The sequence below is a fragment of the Mustela lutreola genome, chromosome 15 (assembly GCF_030435805.1).
Source record: "Mustela lutreola isolate mMusLut2 chromosome 15, mMusLut2.pri, whole genome shotgun sequence".
Taxonomy (NCBI): domain Eukaryota; kingdom Metazoa; phylum Chordata; class Mammalia; order Carnivora; family Mustelidae; genus Mustela; species Mustela lutreola.
In genome coordinates, this window is record NC_081304.1 from 3,446,128 (window position 1) to 3,462,340 (window position 16,213).

The 16,213-nt window shown below is 60.1% G+C and overlaps 1 protein-coding gene across 5 annotated transcripts in view; it reads right to left on the reverse strand.

The window, feature by feature from the left end:
* PGS1 (phosphatidylglycerophosphate synthase 1) overlaps positions 1–16,213 on the reverse strand; it is a 35,617-nt gene that overhangs the window by 3,586 nt on the left and 15,818 nt on the right. For 2 of the 5 annotated variants that reach the window (XM_059149929.1, XM_059149930.1), the window contains exons 6-9: positions 16,013–16,191; positions 13,421–13,942; positions 4,657–4,805; positions 554–683 (exon numbers count right to left, since the gene is read on the reverse strand). In XM_059149929.1, the coding sequence (XP_059005912.1) occupies positions 564–683; positions 4,657–4,805; positions 13,421–13,942; positions 16,013–16,191 (970 nt within the window). In that variant the 3' untranslated portion in view covers positions 554–563. Of the gene's footprint in view, positions 1–553; positions 684–4,656; positions 4,806–13,420; positions 13,943–16,012; positions 16,192–16,213 lie in introns of those variants that run through there. The other 3 variants (XR_009348205.1, XR_009348206.1, XM_059149931.1) reach the window with 2 other exon arrangements.

Below are 16,213 nucleotides of genomic sequence, written 5' to 3' on the forward strand. Positions count from 1 at the left end.
TGGCTCACACTTCAGCCAGAACACTGGTACAGCGTTTGGCCTGGGCGTCTGTGAGACTTCAGATCTGGGGGCGGCCAGACACACACACTGTCCAGAGATACAGAGCGGCACGTAAACGTCAGCAGAAACGGGAGAGTCAAAGCGCCGCTCAGGAGGGAAGCGAGGCGGGAAACCGCGGCACCGTGTCGGACGGCTAGTAGTACATTCCTCTCTAAATTTGCACATGTGATGGGAACCTTGCTCGCGTCCCCCTGTGGGCCACAGCCAGTGGCTCCGGGCGCCAAGCAGCAGCCTCCATCCCTAAGGGCAGAGCGGGACCTGTCACCGAGCGTCCCTCCTGCTCCCACCGCCCTGGGCCCCACTTCACGATGCCGGCCCAAGCCGTGGTGCCGGTGTGAAGGGAAAGGACCACCCAATCGAGCTTCGGGCCTGGAAAACTTCGATGATACCCATGGTGACCCGCAGGACAGAGCCCTTGGGCCCTAGCGAGACATCCCGGCAACCACCCTAGGACAGAACCCCCCGACCCACATGCAGCCCCGCAAGACAGCACCTGTCTGTCCTCAGAAGAAGTTCTTAATCAGCGGAGTCACCATCTTCACCCACAGCTTCACCTGCCGACTGGGCTGCTCAAAGGTGGCGGAGGACACCACACCTGAGCGCAGGTAGAGCTGCTCCTGCTCCTGAGGGGGAAGAACAAACAGGCGTCAGGGTCTCCTGCAGCTCTGGGTGCCGTGGCCCCACGGCCCCGACGTCCCGCATGGAGCCGGCTCAGGCGCTGGGGGGCAGGGGGGCTGCTGCGTCAGGCAGGGGAGGCCGCCTGAGAGCCGCTGGAGAAAAGCCTAAATTCACCCTCACTCTGGCTGCACAACTTAAAGACACGTTCTTGAAATGGCAGGGTTTCTCCTCTCTCAAGCTGGCACAGAGTTGTTCTGTGAACGTGGTGCCCGGAGCCGACAGAGGCCGACAGAGTGCGCTCTGCCGCCGCACATGGGGTCCCCACATCTTCCTGGAGAGCAACTTGGCAACAGGTGTCAAAGCCTTAAGAAGCCCCAGCTGCAGGGATTTATCCCAAGGGAGAGCTACGCACCCAGGATCTCTGCGATCTTGTCTACCCCAGTGCCGCTCATGACCGGGAAAAACTGGAAAGCACCTAAATGTCCACCACAACTAATTAAAGATAATAAACCCATATGACAAGCCAGCACGCACCACAAGACAATCGCGTTCTAGAAGACAACCACGAATATAATCCTAGCTCTGTTAAAAAGACAAGTCATGCCTTTCCACACACACAAAACGAGAGGGAATCCTCGGAGTGACTTCTGTGACGTTTCTGAAAGGAGGGGCAGGCACCTTCCAATCTTTCTGAATTTTTACAATGAATGTTTATTTTATATTTAAAAACAAGTTTAAAGACACTCACATAAACCTTCTCTTAAACCGTGCTTACCATCTTTGAGAGGAAACACCTTCCTAAACGACACACGCCTTAAGTCCCGTGTTTCCATCCTAAGGTATCGGACGAAAGGGTCAGGAAGTTACCCACTGGTTCCCACCACTAGGCGGGGAGAGAGCCATCACTCTCTGGATCTTGGATCCTTTTGTCCAGAAAATCCCGATGACGCCACACCACCATGAGGACCGGAGAGAATGGCCCTGAAAACAGGGTCGACTACGGGCCCAGGGGCGCCAGAGGGAGCGCTGGGATGCTGCCGCTCCGACCGCCCCGGGAACCGAAGGCGCGCTTCCCTGGGGGCAGGGACGACCCAGCAAGAACGGGGGGGACAGAGGACACGACGGGAAGTGTCCACAGCTTTCCTGTCCAGGGCTGGACAGCCCCAGGAGCCCGACTTCATTTCTCCTGCATGGTTTTCAGGCTCACACCCTCGCCTCTCTCTCGAAGCCAGGGTCCACACACTTCCAAGCTGAGCGGGCACCTGGGTGCCGGCAGCGAGGGCCCAGTCCCTGGCTGGACGTCCCTGATGGAGGAGCCGCCTGCGGGCTGGAGGCAGGCCTGCAGAAGTGTCCACAGACCCGGCTCCAGCTTCATGCTTTCAAACGAATACTCAGCCAAGATTTCAATTAAATCACCAGAGACACTTACAGTTCCTCAGAGACCCCACAACAGGGCCAGAGAAGGAAGTCAGCTGGTCAGTTACAATGCTGGCCAGGGGAGTCTTTCTTGGGTCACAAGTGGTAAACCGTGTTCTCTGAACAAAACCAGGAAGTTTTCAGTTTTGATTGTGTGTACTAAGTGAAGGGAGGGGCTTCGGACTCTGATAAAAATACCTTTCCACTCCCAGCGCCCAGTGCGACAGGAGTAGGGCCCTTCCCTCTATCTCCCCAAGGAGAACAGGAGAGCAAGGACACGGGCAGCCGGGATTCTAGGGACTTTCTGGGCCGTGGGGAGGTTGTGTGGCAGGGCAGTCCCAGGATCAGGCACTGTAGGACCACCTGGCGGGAGCAGGGGGGTTACAGGCCCAGCATCCAAGTATACAGGTGGAATGATCTAGAAATGCGTTTCTGCATTTCACAAGCACAGAAATCATCGTGCCTCTGGAGAAGGAAGGGCCGCAGCAGTGTGAACTGCCGCCCTCCCACAGCCTGAAGCCCATGGGACTCAGGTTTGGGAAGAAAAGGAAAATATCCCAAATACGCCATTTGGGATAACAGCTCCTGACCACAACCCGTCCGGCTTCCCTCCAGATCCAGGATGTGGGTTCAATCCCCTTACTCAGGAGGTCAGGGAGAGGGACCAGGACCAGGCCTGGGGGACTTGCCTCCACAAATCAACCCAGATCCACGGGGAACTGGTCCTGGCCCGAGGCCTGGTTCACACCCACAAGTGTACTGACCCAGGGCAGGGGCTCCCAGGCCGAGGCCTCTCTGCCACCCATCAAAAATCCAGCGGACCCCACCAGGTTGCAGCCCTGCCCCTCTCGCACCAACTCTAACTGGAGGAGCCTCAGCTGTGAGGCTTCTTCATTTTCTGGAAACCTCACGGTAGCAAGAAACCTGCTGAGCGGCTGGATTCTGCACTGGCCACCCAGAACACAGCCGCTACCACTTCCTCTGGCCCCCAGTCGTGAAGGCCTTCCCGGCACCCCGGCCCACTGGGCCGCTGACAGGATTCCCACATGGCAAAAGGCAGGTCCCAGAGACTAGGCAGTTACCGTGTCCTTATCCAGCAACAAAGGCTCCCACAGTTTCGCAACAGTCATTCCCAAACACTGGAGAATAAAAGCTTCACAAAGTCAACAGCCAAGGCTTCTGAGGTCTGGCCCACAGCAGCGTTATCTGTGTTCCGGTGACTCACGAGGGAAGCTGGCCCCCTCCATGGAAAGGGTTCGCTGGAAAGGTCACAGACCGAGAAGTGTACAGTGCCGCCCCGCTCGCACACGCATGGCATGGGGCTCCCAAGTACAGGCCACCAAACACACAGTCCCACAAAAGCACTAACGCATTCTCAGCAACTTTCTCTTTTCCTCTGGACGCACCCCACAGACGGAGCGCCGAGGCAGCTGCTGACCCTTTGGGAACCACCCTGCGTCCCTGCCCCGGTGAGGAAATGAGGCTCTCCCCCCGCTTCTCCAGGCCTTGGACCAGTCAGCAGCACAGGGTTCAGAGTCTCTAACCCCAGCTCGCGAAAGGGCTGCTCTCCCCACTTCCATGTGTCTTCCAAGGGCAGCAGGTGGGTCCTGGATCGGCCACCTGTGCCCCCGGCCAGAGCACTCCACAGGCTGAGCCAGCTCCCACTCTCAGGAGAATGCTCGCTTCTTCCCCTCACGGACAGAAAGACAGAAGCCTATGACAACCGTGAGCGTGAGGATAAGAAACTCCAAGACACTGCCACTCCCCAAGGAAAAGGGACCTGCCTTGTCAGCACTGTTGCCTGGCCAGTGATAAAGGGCCGAGCTGGCCACAAACTTTGGCCCATCCACACATCACCCACCTCCAGTCTCCGCAAACACCCTCGGAGAGACCCCTGCTGCTGGCGGGCACCCCCCGCAGGCCCCCCACGCCACCTCGCATGCACCGGAGAGCTACCCCAGGGAGACGTGTGGAGTGCGACAGAATCCAGGGGACAGGGCACACGGAGCCTACGGCTCAGAGACGGAGGCACAGAGCTGCCCGCGCCCTTGAAACGGCTCCGTTCTCCACGAAGGCCCTCTGCATGGGGCTCGGGCTGCTTCCTGAGGTCCACCTCCTCTGTCTCTACAAGCAGGGACACTGGCACCCTGAGTGCCCGTTCTGCCTTCAGGGCTGGGGGCTCTGGGGCCTGCGTGAGCCTGGCTTCTCCCCCACACTCCCCCTCCGGCTGACCTGCACTGTGACAAGGGGCTGGGGTGTCCGGGTGAGAGAAGAGTGCCCTCGCCCGCACGGAGGGAGCACTCAGGGAGGAGGGAGCCCTCGGGGCCGTGGGGCCGGAGCAGCTGCAGCGGGGTGGCGGGGGGGTTGGGGTTAGAGGGCACGCCGCTTCTCGGGGTGGCCCCGCAGTGGGCTTCTCTCAGGGCTGGGCTCCTGAGGACTAGGGCTCTTTCTCACAGTGGAGACGGTGGCGGGGGCCACTCTCAGGGGACCCGGTGACGCGGGCAGGGCTGAGCCCCCAGCCACCCTCCACTCAGCCCAGGAAACCCCGTCGTCCCGACCAACCTGGTGAAGCTGCTGCTGCAGAGCCCGGCTCTCCGTCACTATGGCGATCTGGGCCTCCAGGTCCCGGTGAACCGACCTGTACCCAAAATTAGGAGAGCCAATCAACGTGAGACAGGGCAGGCCGCTCCCTGCCAGGTACAGCCAGAGGCCTGCAGGGAAAAGGAAAGGTGCAGACAGGAAATGAGCACAGCATCTGCCGAGCGCCTCTCCACGCGCCATTCAACCTAAGAGAGAAGCAGCCCTGCTGGGAACGAGCAGTCAGGGAGGCCGCGCCGTCCACCCGGGTGCTGCGCAGACAGGGACCTGAGGCCATCCGCGGCCCCGAGAGGACGTTGCCTTGTCTCCGGCCAAGCACGGGAGAGGTGGGTCCTTCAGGGAGCCCCGGAGGCCCGTGCTCACGGCCCACTCTCACCACCCTGTGCTAACCACAGCCCCCCACCCCCACACCGAGACCTCAGGGCCTCTGATCCCGCTCTCTGAACCTCCTCGACCACATTCTGGCCACCGGCATGGAGCCCACTCTGGCCAGAGGCTCCATAGTCCTGCCACGAGCACCAAGGGCACAAAGTCCGTAGCTGCTTCTCGGGAAAGACACCTCTACCGTGCTAAGAAGGTGGCCTAGGGAAGAGCAAACCTCCTACCAAGTCCACGGGCGCGGGGCTGCTCCATGGGGGCGGGGGCAGGGGGTACACAGCTCTCGGTAAGCCCAGGTCACTCCACTCTGCATCCCTCCCACCCTGGGACACGCGATTCCCCACCTCGGGCTGCTGACCTACCACACCCAAGGGTACCAGACAGGAGTCCCTGCCAGGGCTCAGGGACATCCAAGCCAGACACGTGAAGTTCACTAGAGGCCAGTGGCAGAGAGCACCGAAGAGGTCCTCTAAGTTTCTGTCCCGCCCCAAAGAGCACCATTTCCCCTTTTCTGCTAGGAAATGAGCCGCCTGACAGCACAGCCGGACAAAAAGCAGCCGGGGGGTGCACGGGGTCCTGCCCTGTCCCCCAGCATGCTGACAGGTGCATCATAAAGGTTGTGGATTGTCTCAGAATCCTAATCTGTCCCCTCAGACAACAAGCAGGTGGGTCTGCTGTGCCCCCGTCCCCCACACTCCATCCCCTCCCCCGAGTCCCAAGGCTGGCTTGCCCAGTCCAGTGCCCGTCACAGTTACTTCTCCTGAACAGACCACCCTGAAAACCCGACCTCTGCGGGACATCGGCTACCCTGGATCCCTCCTCTCAGGGGAGCACAGACTTGGGTCTGGCCACTGTATTTCCCACACCCTCGCTAGCACCAAACACGCTCAGCCCAGAAAACGCAGCCCGGGAGTCGGCCCGGCGCCCCTGCTCACGGCCAGCCTCAGGCCCTCCCACCACGGCTGGTCTCTCCTCCGCCAACATGACCCTCTCAAAGGGCCCACGGGTGCGCATGACCATCACGAGCCAATCAACAACGTATAATACACACCAAGGAGCCGAAAATAGAAGGCCATTTCCTAATTCTCTCTCAGAGCAAGAGCGTTTCCAAGAATACCTTGGGTAAGAGATGACGACGCTCCGAGGCCTGTTCCTGTAATGCGCTCGACCCCCCCAACCCGGGGGCCACATCAAAGCCGCCTGCCTGCCTGTGTGCGTCGCTCACTTAACTGTACCGCCCCACGGGGCCACTGCGTGTAGGCGACCGTGGGGCTCACCTTATCTCATGTCACCGCGGGGGTGTGCGGGCTAGCCCCTGGCACTTCTCCAGATGCCCAGGGAGGTCTGGGCAGAACAGCTGAGCCTGGACCATGGCAGTGCCGGCTCTCGTCCCGTGCGGGCCTCAGCCCCTCCTGCCCCACCTCTGAACGGAGCCTAAGGCTTGGGGGCCAGGGCCAGGGCCAGGGGCAGGCTCTGCCAGCCTCAGAGCTTTCCACCTGCCATGGCCAATCGAACTCTCGCGATGTCACCATCGGAAAGACTCAAAAGCAGTGGGGACACCTGGGGCTCGTGGCGCAGCCAGCTCTCCAGAGTCCACTCAGTCGGGGACAGAGTGCGTAGCAGGGAGGCCTGACACACACGTGGCTGACACGGGCTAAAGCTGAGGTGAATCATGTGAGATGCGGGGTGTCCATCCAAGGCTCCTGGACCACAGGGCCTGCTGGGCAAGACTGAAAGGACCTGGTCTTGTGGGTATTTTTTATTTCTGAAATCTGCCTGAATGTACATCTCTTCCTCCCAAGGCAACCGAGGCGCCGGCCATGAGAGGCAGGCGGCCCATGCCAACAGCTCCTCAGCCACGCCACCCCCTCCCAGCCTGCTCTCACTAGCGACCACTGAAGAGCTGCTTCAGACCTGCAGCCCCGATGAAGGGTGCCCGCGTCCGTGTGCTGCACATGTGTGCACCTGGGCTCTCCATGCAGTGAGACGAGGGCTTCCCCGCACCCGCCCGCCACGACCACCCCACTGGGAAGGCACAACAGACACCGTCTTCCTCCGGCTTTCGTCTCTGGCCCAGGCTGGCCTCTGGAGGGCACATGGGCGTGACGGGCAGCTCGTATGTGGAACATACTGGACGCCTTCGTGAGGCCGGCAACCGCCCCGCCACTTCCCCTGCAGACCCACATGGACCGTGATCTTTCTCCATCCAAAAGGACACAAAGCCCACAGATACTGAGGCCATGTGGTACCCGTGCCCCAGGAGCTCAAGACGCCACCTCGGGCACAGCCAGCCTTTCCGAGTGCAAGCTCCTAACGTGGGACGCGTGTGCTGCTGGGCTAGACCCGGAGGACTACCAGGAAACTTCCATTCAGGGAGGGCCTCGAGAGGGTGCACACGGGGAGGGGGAGGGGCAGGGCCGGGCTCTCGCACTTGCCAGCAGGGCTGCATGTCTGTCATCAAGCCCAGGGCCTGACCTTTGCGCCCAATGCCTTCACCAGTCTAGCACCCGCCAGACTGGGAGGGACACTCAGCAAGAGCAATGGCACAGCAGGGGACTGGCCGCAGGCAGTCCGCAGCCCCAGAGGGAGCGCGCTGAGGACAGAGGACTGGACCGAGTCCCAAGACTTCTGCAGGCTCCCAGCTCTGCAACGAGAGCCCCCCTGCCTGCCCTGGGCAGCCTCTTGTGCTCCACTCCCGTAGGCACAGTCCCTCCTCCACGCAGTCCCAGCGCCGTGCTGCAGGGTAGACTAGGTGGCTCAAGGCCCCCGCAGCGCTCCCTCACCAGTCCTCTGAGCTCTTCCCACGGCCTGGCCCCCTTCCAGCCTGCCTCCCTCCCTCCCGACCTGCCCCCCTCACTCCTCTCCATGCCTAGCATGGTCTTGGGACCTCACGATCTTGGGTCCCCCTCCTGGAGCCTCCAGCCAGGACCTGTGCTCAGTGAGTGTCCCCTTCAAAGAGAGGCCTTCCCAACCCCCGAGTCGAACAGACCCCCATCAGCCCAGACGCCTCCTCCTCCTGCTCTGGTCTTCCACACGCCGGTCCCCTACCTGACGTTCCACGTGAACAGATTCATCTGTCTGTACCTGCTTCCTGTTCGAGGAAACCGACATCTAGAGAGGGCAAGGGCTTTGGTCCCCAGCAACTGGTTCCCAACACCCTGAATGCTGCCTGGCGCATGAAAGACACACATGTGACATAAGTACTTGTTTGAATGAAATAAACAGTGCATCTTCTAACAAGTGATGAAAAAATTAAGTTCAAAAAGCTCTGCCTTCTAAAGCAGGAGCTCACGACTATTTCTGGAGAGAGGACTTCCCTGAGGCTCTCTTCAAGAAAGACGTCAAATTACACTCCCTCCTTCCTTCACCTCCGCCACAATATTCTGCAACTGACTCCAGAGGATTCTCAGACCACTAGAGAAATACAAGGGGACAGGAGACACCACAGTCTCGAACTCAGAGAGCAAAGCACTTGCCTGACACTCCAGGCTGCCGTGTCCACGTCTCTTCCCCCCTCCCCGCCCTCACCCCCACCCCGCAGAGCCCTGGGTGCAGCCCTGCCCCAGGGCACACCTGCTGGTGCCCAGGGGAGGCGCATGGGCCGAACACCCAGGGTGAAGCTGCCCCGGCTCGCACCACGAGCTCACCTTTGGGCACCGTGCCAAGCTGCCTGTCGGGAAAACAGTAAAAATAGTGACAATTCTCACAATCATTAACAGATTCCTCTGTCAGCGGGAGCCAGAAATCTCTTACTCCAATGGCCTGCCCCACCCTGGCCACACAGCATGCTGTTAGCCTAGGGGACAGCACCTGGATGGAGTCCAAGCTCATTTTCTGATCCTTCCCTGAGAAGTCCCCCAGCGTGGAGATGCCCCTGCCCGAAGGGACTGTGGGCCTGTTGCTCCCAGCCAGAAGTCCCGCAGTGGCACCGGGCATGACACAGGCCCACTCTTCTCCGAGAGCAGGAGACATGAGAACCCAGGCCCAACAGACACATCCCTCATCCCCACTCAGGCTCCCCTGGGGCTGCTGCCTTCCCAAGACCTAGAGAGGGTAGTTCGTTGGCACAGGACAGATGCAGGGCTTACAACGTCTGACAGCCACTGTGCACTGGCCCCCAGACCCCGCTGTCCCCCAGGACCAGGCTTAACAGGGGAGTCCCTGCAGCAACCGAGAAGCCCTTCAGTGGACGGACAGATGAATAAACTGCGGGCCGTCCAGACGAGGCAATGCTCTTCCGCACTGAAAGGAAAGAGCTCTCGCCACAAAAAGCACTAAGGTTTAAGGACCTAGGTGGCTCAGCAGGTTAAGCGGTGGACCTCTGCTTTCGGCTCAGGTCGTGCTTTGGGATCATGGAGCTGAGCTCTGTGTCAGGTTTCACGCTCAGCAAGAATCTGCGTGTCCCTCTCTCTCCCCCTCTGCTCTTCCCCTCTCCCCCTCAGATAAATAGAATCTTTAAAAGAGGAAAAAAAAAAAGAACCTTAAATGCCCATTACTAGCGTACGCAGCCGGTCTGAAAAAGACTACAGATGGTATGAGGACAACCATATGACATTCCGGGAAAGGTGAAAATCTGGAGACAGTCAACGGTCAGGGTCAAGGTCGGGGGAGGCGGGAGGGACAGACGTGAGGCCAGGAGGATGTTCAGGGCAGTGAAAGGCTCTCTCTGTGACACCGTGATGACAGATACACGTCCTCACCCGCCTGAACCCATGAACGCACACCACCGGGATGTCCCGGATATAAAGTGTGGCCTCAGGGAGACAGTGTGTCAACGTCGGTTCACCGGTTACCAGTGCGCTCCTCCCTGCCGGCTGCTGACAGAGGGGCAGGGCGTGACCAGAGCACGGGGTAGGGAAAACCACACGAGCTGCCCCTCAATTCTCTGAACCCAAACCGCTCTAAAGAAATTAAGTCTCTTAAAAATAAATACATAAGGGGTGCCTGGGTGGCTCAGTCATTAAGCGTCTGCCTTTGGCTCAGGTCACGATTCTGGGGTCCTGGGGATCGAGCCCCACTTCAGGCTCACTGGTTGGCGGGAAGCTGGCTTTTCCCTCTCCCACTCCCCTTGCTTATGCTCCCTGTCTTGCTCTGTCTCTGTCAAATAAATAAATAAAATCTTTAAAAAAATAAATACATAAAATAAATACACATTTTCACTTAAAAGGCTAAACGTGACAACACAAGCTGTGTTGTAGCGCCCGCCCCACGGCCCCGGGACACTCTCCTCGCCTCTCGGCCACTTCACAGAAACCCCAACAGAATGCACGTCAGGTCACCGTACTCTCCCGACGGCGAATCAGTGCCATCCCTCCACATCACACAAAGGTTGGACTGGGTCCCCCCAGGATTGCCAAAGGGGAATTTGGGCTGAAAACTAGACTTCAAGAATTCAAGTCTGAGGGGCCCCTGGGTGGTTCACTGGGTTAAGCCTCTGCCTTCAGCTCAGGTCATGGTCTCAGGGTCCTGGGATCAAGCCCCGCATGGGGCTCTCTGCTCAGCAGGGAGCCTGCTTCCTCCTCTCTCTCTGCCTGCTTGTGATGTCTCTGTCAAATAGATAAAATCTTAATAAAAAAAAAAAAAACATTCTAAGTCTGGTGGCCTCTCCAGCACATCGCTCGTACACCGGGCCTCCTCCGGTGGCCTCTTCAAAAACCCGAAGAAAACCGAACAGACCACGTTGCGGAAGTCTCTAGAGCGAGCGCCTGTAAACAGTGGACGGCTCCTCTGGTGCTGTGAAGCAGCATGGAAATGACAACGACTCCAGTCCGCCGAGGCATCCGTGACGCAGGCCGGGGAGACGTGCCTCGACTCCGCAGCCCGCCGAGCGGAGGTGCCCACGGCCTCCCCACGGGTCACCTCCCACAGTCGTTCCGCAAGGCATCTGGACTGCTGCCGGGCGCCCCTGCCCCTCGTGAGCCGGACAGCACTGGCCCGCGGACCCCCGCCCTCGACGAGCAGCCAGCCACTGGCGCTTGCTGACTGCTGCGGTCATGTCCACACGATGCCCCCGGCCCAGCCTGGCAGCTTCCCGCAGGCAGGGCCCACGTAGTGTGTTCCTGCATCACCTCCCTCCACGGGCCATGAGCAGGTCCAACACTGAGTCCCTCCCTGACTAGGGGGACTGGAGGCACCACGTCCAGTGCTGCTGGAGCCACAGGGATGTAGACACCTCGAACACGGGATCTCAGTTCACTCTCCTCACGGGAGGCGTCCAGGAGCACTGGGGGCCAAGATGAGCCAGACCTGTCCTGTGGGAGCGTGGGTAAGGCCGTCTCGGCGTACCAGCTGCTCAGCCACCGGTGGGCACAGACACACCACCAGTACCCGCACGGGCCCTGCAGGGAGTCAGCAGTAAACCCCACCCACCCCAGCCGCCCCTGGGCTGCCTGCTCCTCTCCCAGACTGCCTTGGGGAGGACGGGCATCCAGGATAAACCAGGAAAGGGGGCTGCTGAAGGACCCCCCCATAACTATTAATCACAATCACAGGAAAGGACCCTGACCTCTGACTTCACCACTGACTGACCTCTGACCTCTGACTCATGGCTGCTCTGCTCAGGTACCCCAGCCCCCACTCCCTCTCCCTCACATACTCTGACACACACACAGGCACACGTGCCCTGGGATTCCTGGCCATCCCCACTAATCCAGTGCTCCCGGAGTGCAAGGCCCCACCTGGGGTGGGGCAGAAGCCTGCCCATCCGGGAATGGGCGAGCCACACTGGAAGAGCCGGTTGGGTGTTTCTCTTTCAACGGTAACTTGGGGGGTGGGGTGGGGGGCACTGCTCACTTATCAGTACTGCCTGCTTCAGGGAAATAACCCACAGCCCAGTCAGAGCCATCGGGCCAGGCGGAGTAGGCCGGGGTGCAGGGGCGGGGGGAAGTGTCACAGGCTGGATGAGGAGGGAGCACTTTCTGGATGGCCCCGGCACAGCTCCTGGGCACACACATCCCCTCCAAAGAACAAAGCCTCGCCCAGCTTCCAGCGTGGTCTTCAACACCCACGCCTAGGCACCTTCACTATTCTCGTAAGGAACAAAACCAATCCTAACATACTTTCGCCGCCTCCTCACTGGCTAGCCCAACCCGCCCAGAGGCATCAGACCCCCGCCTACCTCAGCACATGGCACAGGGAGGCAGCTCACTTTCCACACCCAACAGTGCCACCTGCCCGGGCAGTGGGTCTCCCAGCAGGAAGCGGGAGCCACCCAAAAGGCCAGAAGCTGTGACAGTTCTAAGACCTCAGAAAGTCCTAGGGAGTTTTTAAAACACACACACACACACACACACACACACACACACACACACTCACACACCTCGTTGGAATTGTCCTCAGAGAACTGGATTCAAGAGATAGAGGGCAGCCTGGGCTTTAAAACTTTAACATATCCCCAGGTGAAAACCAGCGTGTAAGACAAAAAAAGAGTTCCACCCACGCAGTGATCCCCAAATGACCTCAAATCTAAACAACACAGACAAGGGGCCAGAGCAGTCTACAACCAGGGCTCCCAGGGCCACAGACCAGAGACCAAGACAACCTCACCCTCTCCCCCATCAGCCCCTCCGCAAGACTCCAGCACCAGCACAGGAGCACAGCAGGCCTCAACCACCACCACGAAGCCAGAAAAACCACGTCCGCCACTCGTGGCCAGGGGCTCTCCGCGTCGGTACCCTTCTTCTGACACAGGACTAGGCAGCTCAGTGGTGTGGCCCCTGGAGCACCGGAAGGAGGGACTGCACTTAAGGCAGGTGCCCCGAAACAGCGAGCGGCAGTGGGCAGAAGCCCTCTGCTCAGCACAAGGTTTTAACGCCGCTCACCCCCGTCTCAGCCCACGGGCCTGGGATAACGCACACGTGGGCCGCCCCAGGAACGCACACCAGTGCCTGCGGGGATCGGATCCGCAGGCGGTTCAGGCCCCACGTACGGGCGGCGCCATGTGGCTCAGAACGAAAGGACACGGCCTCGTGTCCAGCTAAAAAAAAGTGGAGGATTCACAGAGAGGAAAAAGAACCACGGTAGGGAGAGAAAAACTGAAAAACCGGGCTGTTTAACAGTAAATAAATCACCCCTAACGCACCCTCTGTCCCTGAGAAGGGCACGGCCGAGGTGGGAAGAATCCACAGCGTGACCGGTACAGTGACCCAGTCGCTATCAGAGACGACGGCCTGTGCCTCTCCGCCCCCGGAAGTCCCGCGCGCCTTCTGCAACAGGCACCCCAGCCTCCGGCGTCAAGTTCTGGGAGCAAGGGGAAGAACCCTGCACAGCAGGGACACTCTCAGACGGGAGGGGCAGGCACGCACAGTGGCCGGGACGACGGGAGCCAAGGGAGCGGGCTGGCCCTGCGTACCTTTGGCGTGGAACGTCCAGCCCCTCCGCCAGTACTCCTGCAGCCGGACACGCTCCTGCTGGCCCAGGCTGCACAGCTCACGGAAGAACTGCCGCTCGATGTGCACGTACGCGGCCGGGATGGCCCCCGCCACCCCCTTGGCCCCGAAGAAGCCGTTCACCTCCGGAGAGGCCAGCAGGATCTGGTACTCAGCCCGCGTGCCCAAGACCAGGTCCATGTAGGCCTGGGTCAGGTTGAAGTAGCCGGTGGTGAGGTAGACCCTGGCGCCTCGCTCAGCCTCTGTCAGCAAGGTCTCGGTGACAATCTCGTCGATCTGGATCTCAAAGGGCTTCATCTGGATCAGTGGGTAAATCCAGGTGTCGGGGGCTGGCCTCCGGTCCCCGGCGGCGGCTGCGTCCTCCTGAGTCAAGAGGGAGTCGCCGTGGAAGGTCTGGGCGTGCAGCACTTGCTGGCGGACCCTGGCGGAGTTGATCACATCCATCACCCTCTTGTTGGCCGCCTTGCAGTACGCAGCCCGGTCACCTGCAGGGACACACGGGAGGGGAGGGTGAGGGCAGGAAGCAGAGGTTCCGAACCCTTGCCTGCACGGGGACATGGCACCAGACAGCCAAGCGCAGATGCCCCGACCGACCACCTGTGGACACGCTCCGATGGAGCCCAGGCCCAGGCGAAGCTCCTCCGTGGATACCAACGTCCGAGGCAAGGCCACGAAGAGCCTGCGCGAGGGAATGCAGCACGGCCTCTACCAGTCACACTTATAAAGAGAAAAAGCTTTGTTGTTTTTTTTTTTAAAGATTTGATTTTTAAGTCTTCTCCACACCCAACGTGTGTCACAACTCCGAGATCAAGAGCCGCATGCTCTACGAACTGAGCCAGCCAGGCGCCCTCTCAAGTTCAAAAACAGCCCATACTACTTGAGGGAGACCCATCAAGAGAGTGGAGCCTGGGGACGCAGCGCCCCACGGGCCCCGGAGGGGCTTCCGGGAGCCGCCCACGACACACATGCATGTGAACTGCACGCCAGTGGCTGGGGCTCGGTGTGCTCTTTAGTGAGACGGTTTAATAAGAAAGGCACATGTGAGCGTGAGCCACAATGCACGGGCACAACTGCGGGCTGAGTGGGTGCCACACGGCGGGACGGTGGGAGCGGCCCCGAGGCACAGCACGAGGACAGGCAGGCTGGCACCCTGCGCGTCTACACAAGACACTGGAGATGGCCGACCAGACACGCTGGACGGACGAGAAGTGACCATAAATGCTATCAGCCGACGACACGACTGAACACTAACGAGCCAGCATCCAGCCCGAGAAGCAAAGATCAAACCAAAAGCTCAGTGGGAGCGGGGCCGGGTGACGCGCAGAAGTTCACGGAACGCCGACGACGGGAGAGCAGAGAGTGTCCATGCTGCCCGGGCCGGCCGGCCGGGACACTGAGGAAACAGGAAGCCTGGGGAAGCCTGAGCCAGAATCAAAGAGGAACAGGACAGAACGCACTCACAGGCCAGGATGGGGCCACACGGGAGGGCCTCTGGAGGTGGGCTCTGGGATAAGGAGAAGGGATGGCTTGGGCCAACCCTCCCTCCCTGACAGCAGCGCCCACGGGGGAGGAGGCAGCCGCCAGCCCCACTGTGTCTCAAGCTGTCCTTCGGAGTGTGACGAGTGACCCCTGCATCCGTTCACTCCTTCCGAGCTGCTCAGGTGCCCCGGGCCCAAGTGCACAGGCCCAGACACCCCTACCTGCCCCCTGAGCACGCTGACTCACCCTTCCCAGAACATGGGGCCTACTTCTCTGCACATTCGTGCCTGGCCTGTACAGTCAGACCAGGGATTGGCCAGTGCTTCCCGTACGGACCAGGTATTAAGTATATCAGGCTTTGCAAGCTGAAGGCACCCATATAACGAGAAAAAGCAAATTTCCACACATTTTTTATTGATAAGAATTTAAAATATCACAGTAATAACTGAGAGTCCAGGCTGGCAGCAGGCAGAGCAGGCGCCCAGATCACAGACTGGCTCCAGGGCTAGGCTTCCTCTGGCACCCGGGACAGGGGCTCTTCTCATACGGTCAGGGTCTACCCCCCCCCCCCCGCCCCCGACTGCTGACACTGCTGCAAATTCAGTAGCAGGCCTTCCCAAAGGCCACCAGGAAGCCACAGGAATCACAGGAATGCAAATGCCCCCAGGATCGCTAGCTGCCAGGGTTTGCCTATTTCCAGGGAACAGAGCAAGGGCTCTCCCGTTTCACTTTCCAGGCAGGAGGCCACAGACCTCAGCAGAGCTGAGAGCCACAGAGCCCCCGAGCTCCCCGAACTCCATGGTCCTGGGGAGGGCAGGCTGCTTCCTGTAAGTGCAGGGCAGGCCCCTGGCTCCCTCCCCCAGGCCCAGGCCAAGTCCCACACTCCCACCTTCCCTGGACCCACAGAGCACGACTGGTGGCCAGTGAGTCACCTCGGTCTGGCCCCAGAGACAAAAGCAAAATGAGCCTCTGTCACCCAAGTCCTGCCAGCACATGGCAAGGCTCCGAGAGGTGCACCCCCAGGGCCCCCAGCCGCCCCCTGCAAGCTCGGGAGGCCGGCCGAGCCCACACCCTACCTTTGTAAGGATGCACCATCCCCTCCAACACCTGCACCGTGTTGTCGGCCTGCAGCTGCAGGGACACGTCCCCCACCGCGCCCACCAGCTCTGTGAAGAAGTCCGCGACCTCGGGGCAGTCCTGCAAGAGCACGTACCGGTCCTGGCGGTTGGTGAAGTACGAGTCGCTCAGGTTTGCGCTGCGGGGAGGAAAGAGGCGGG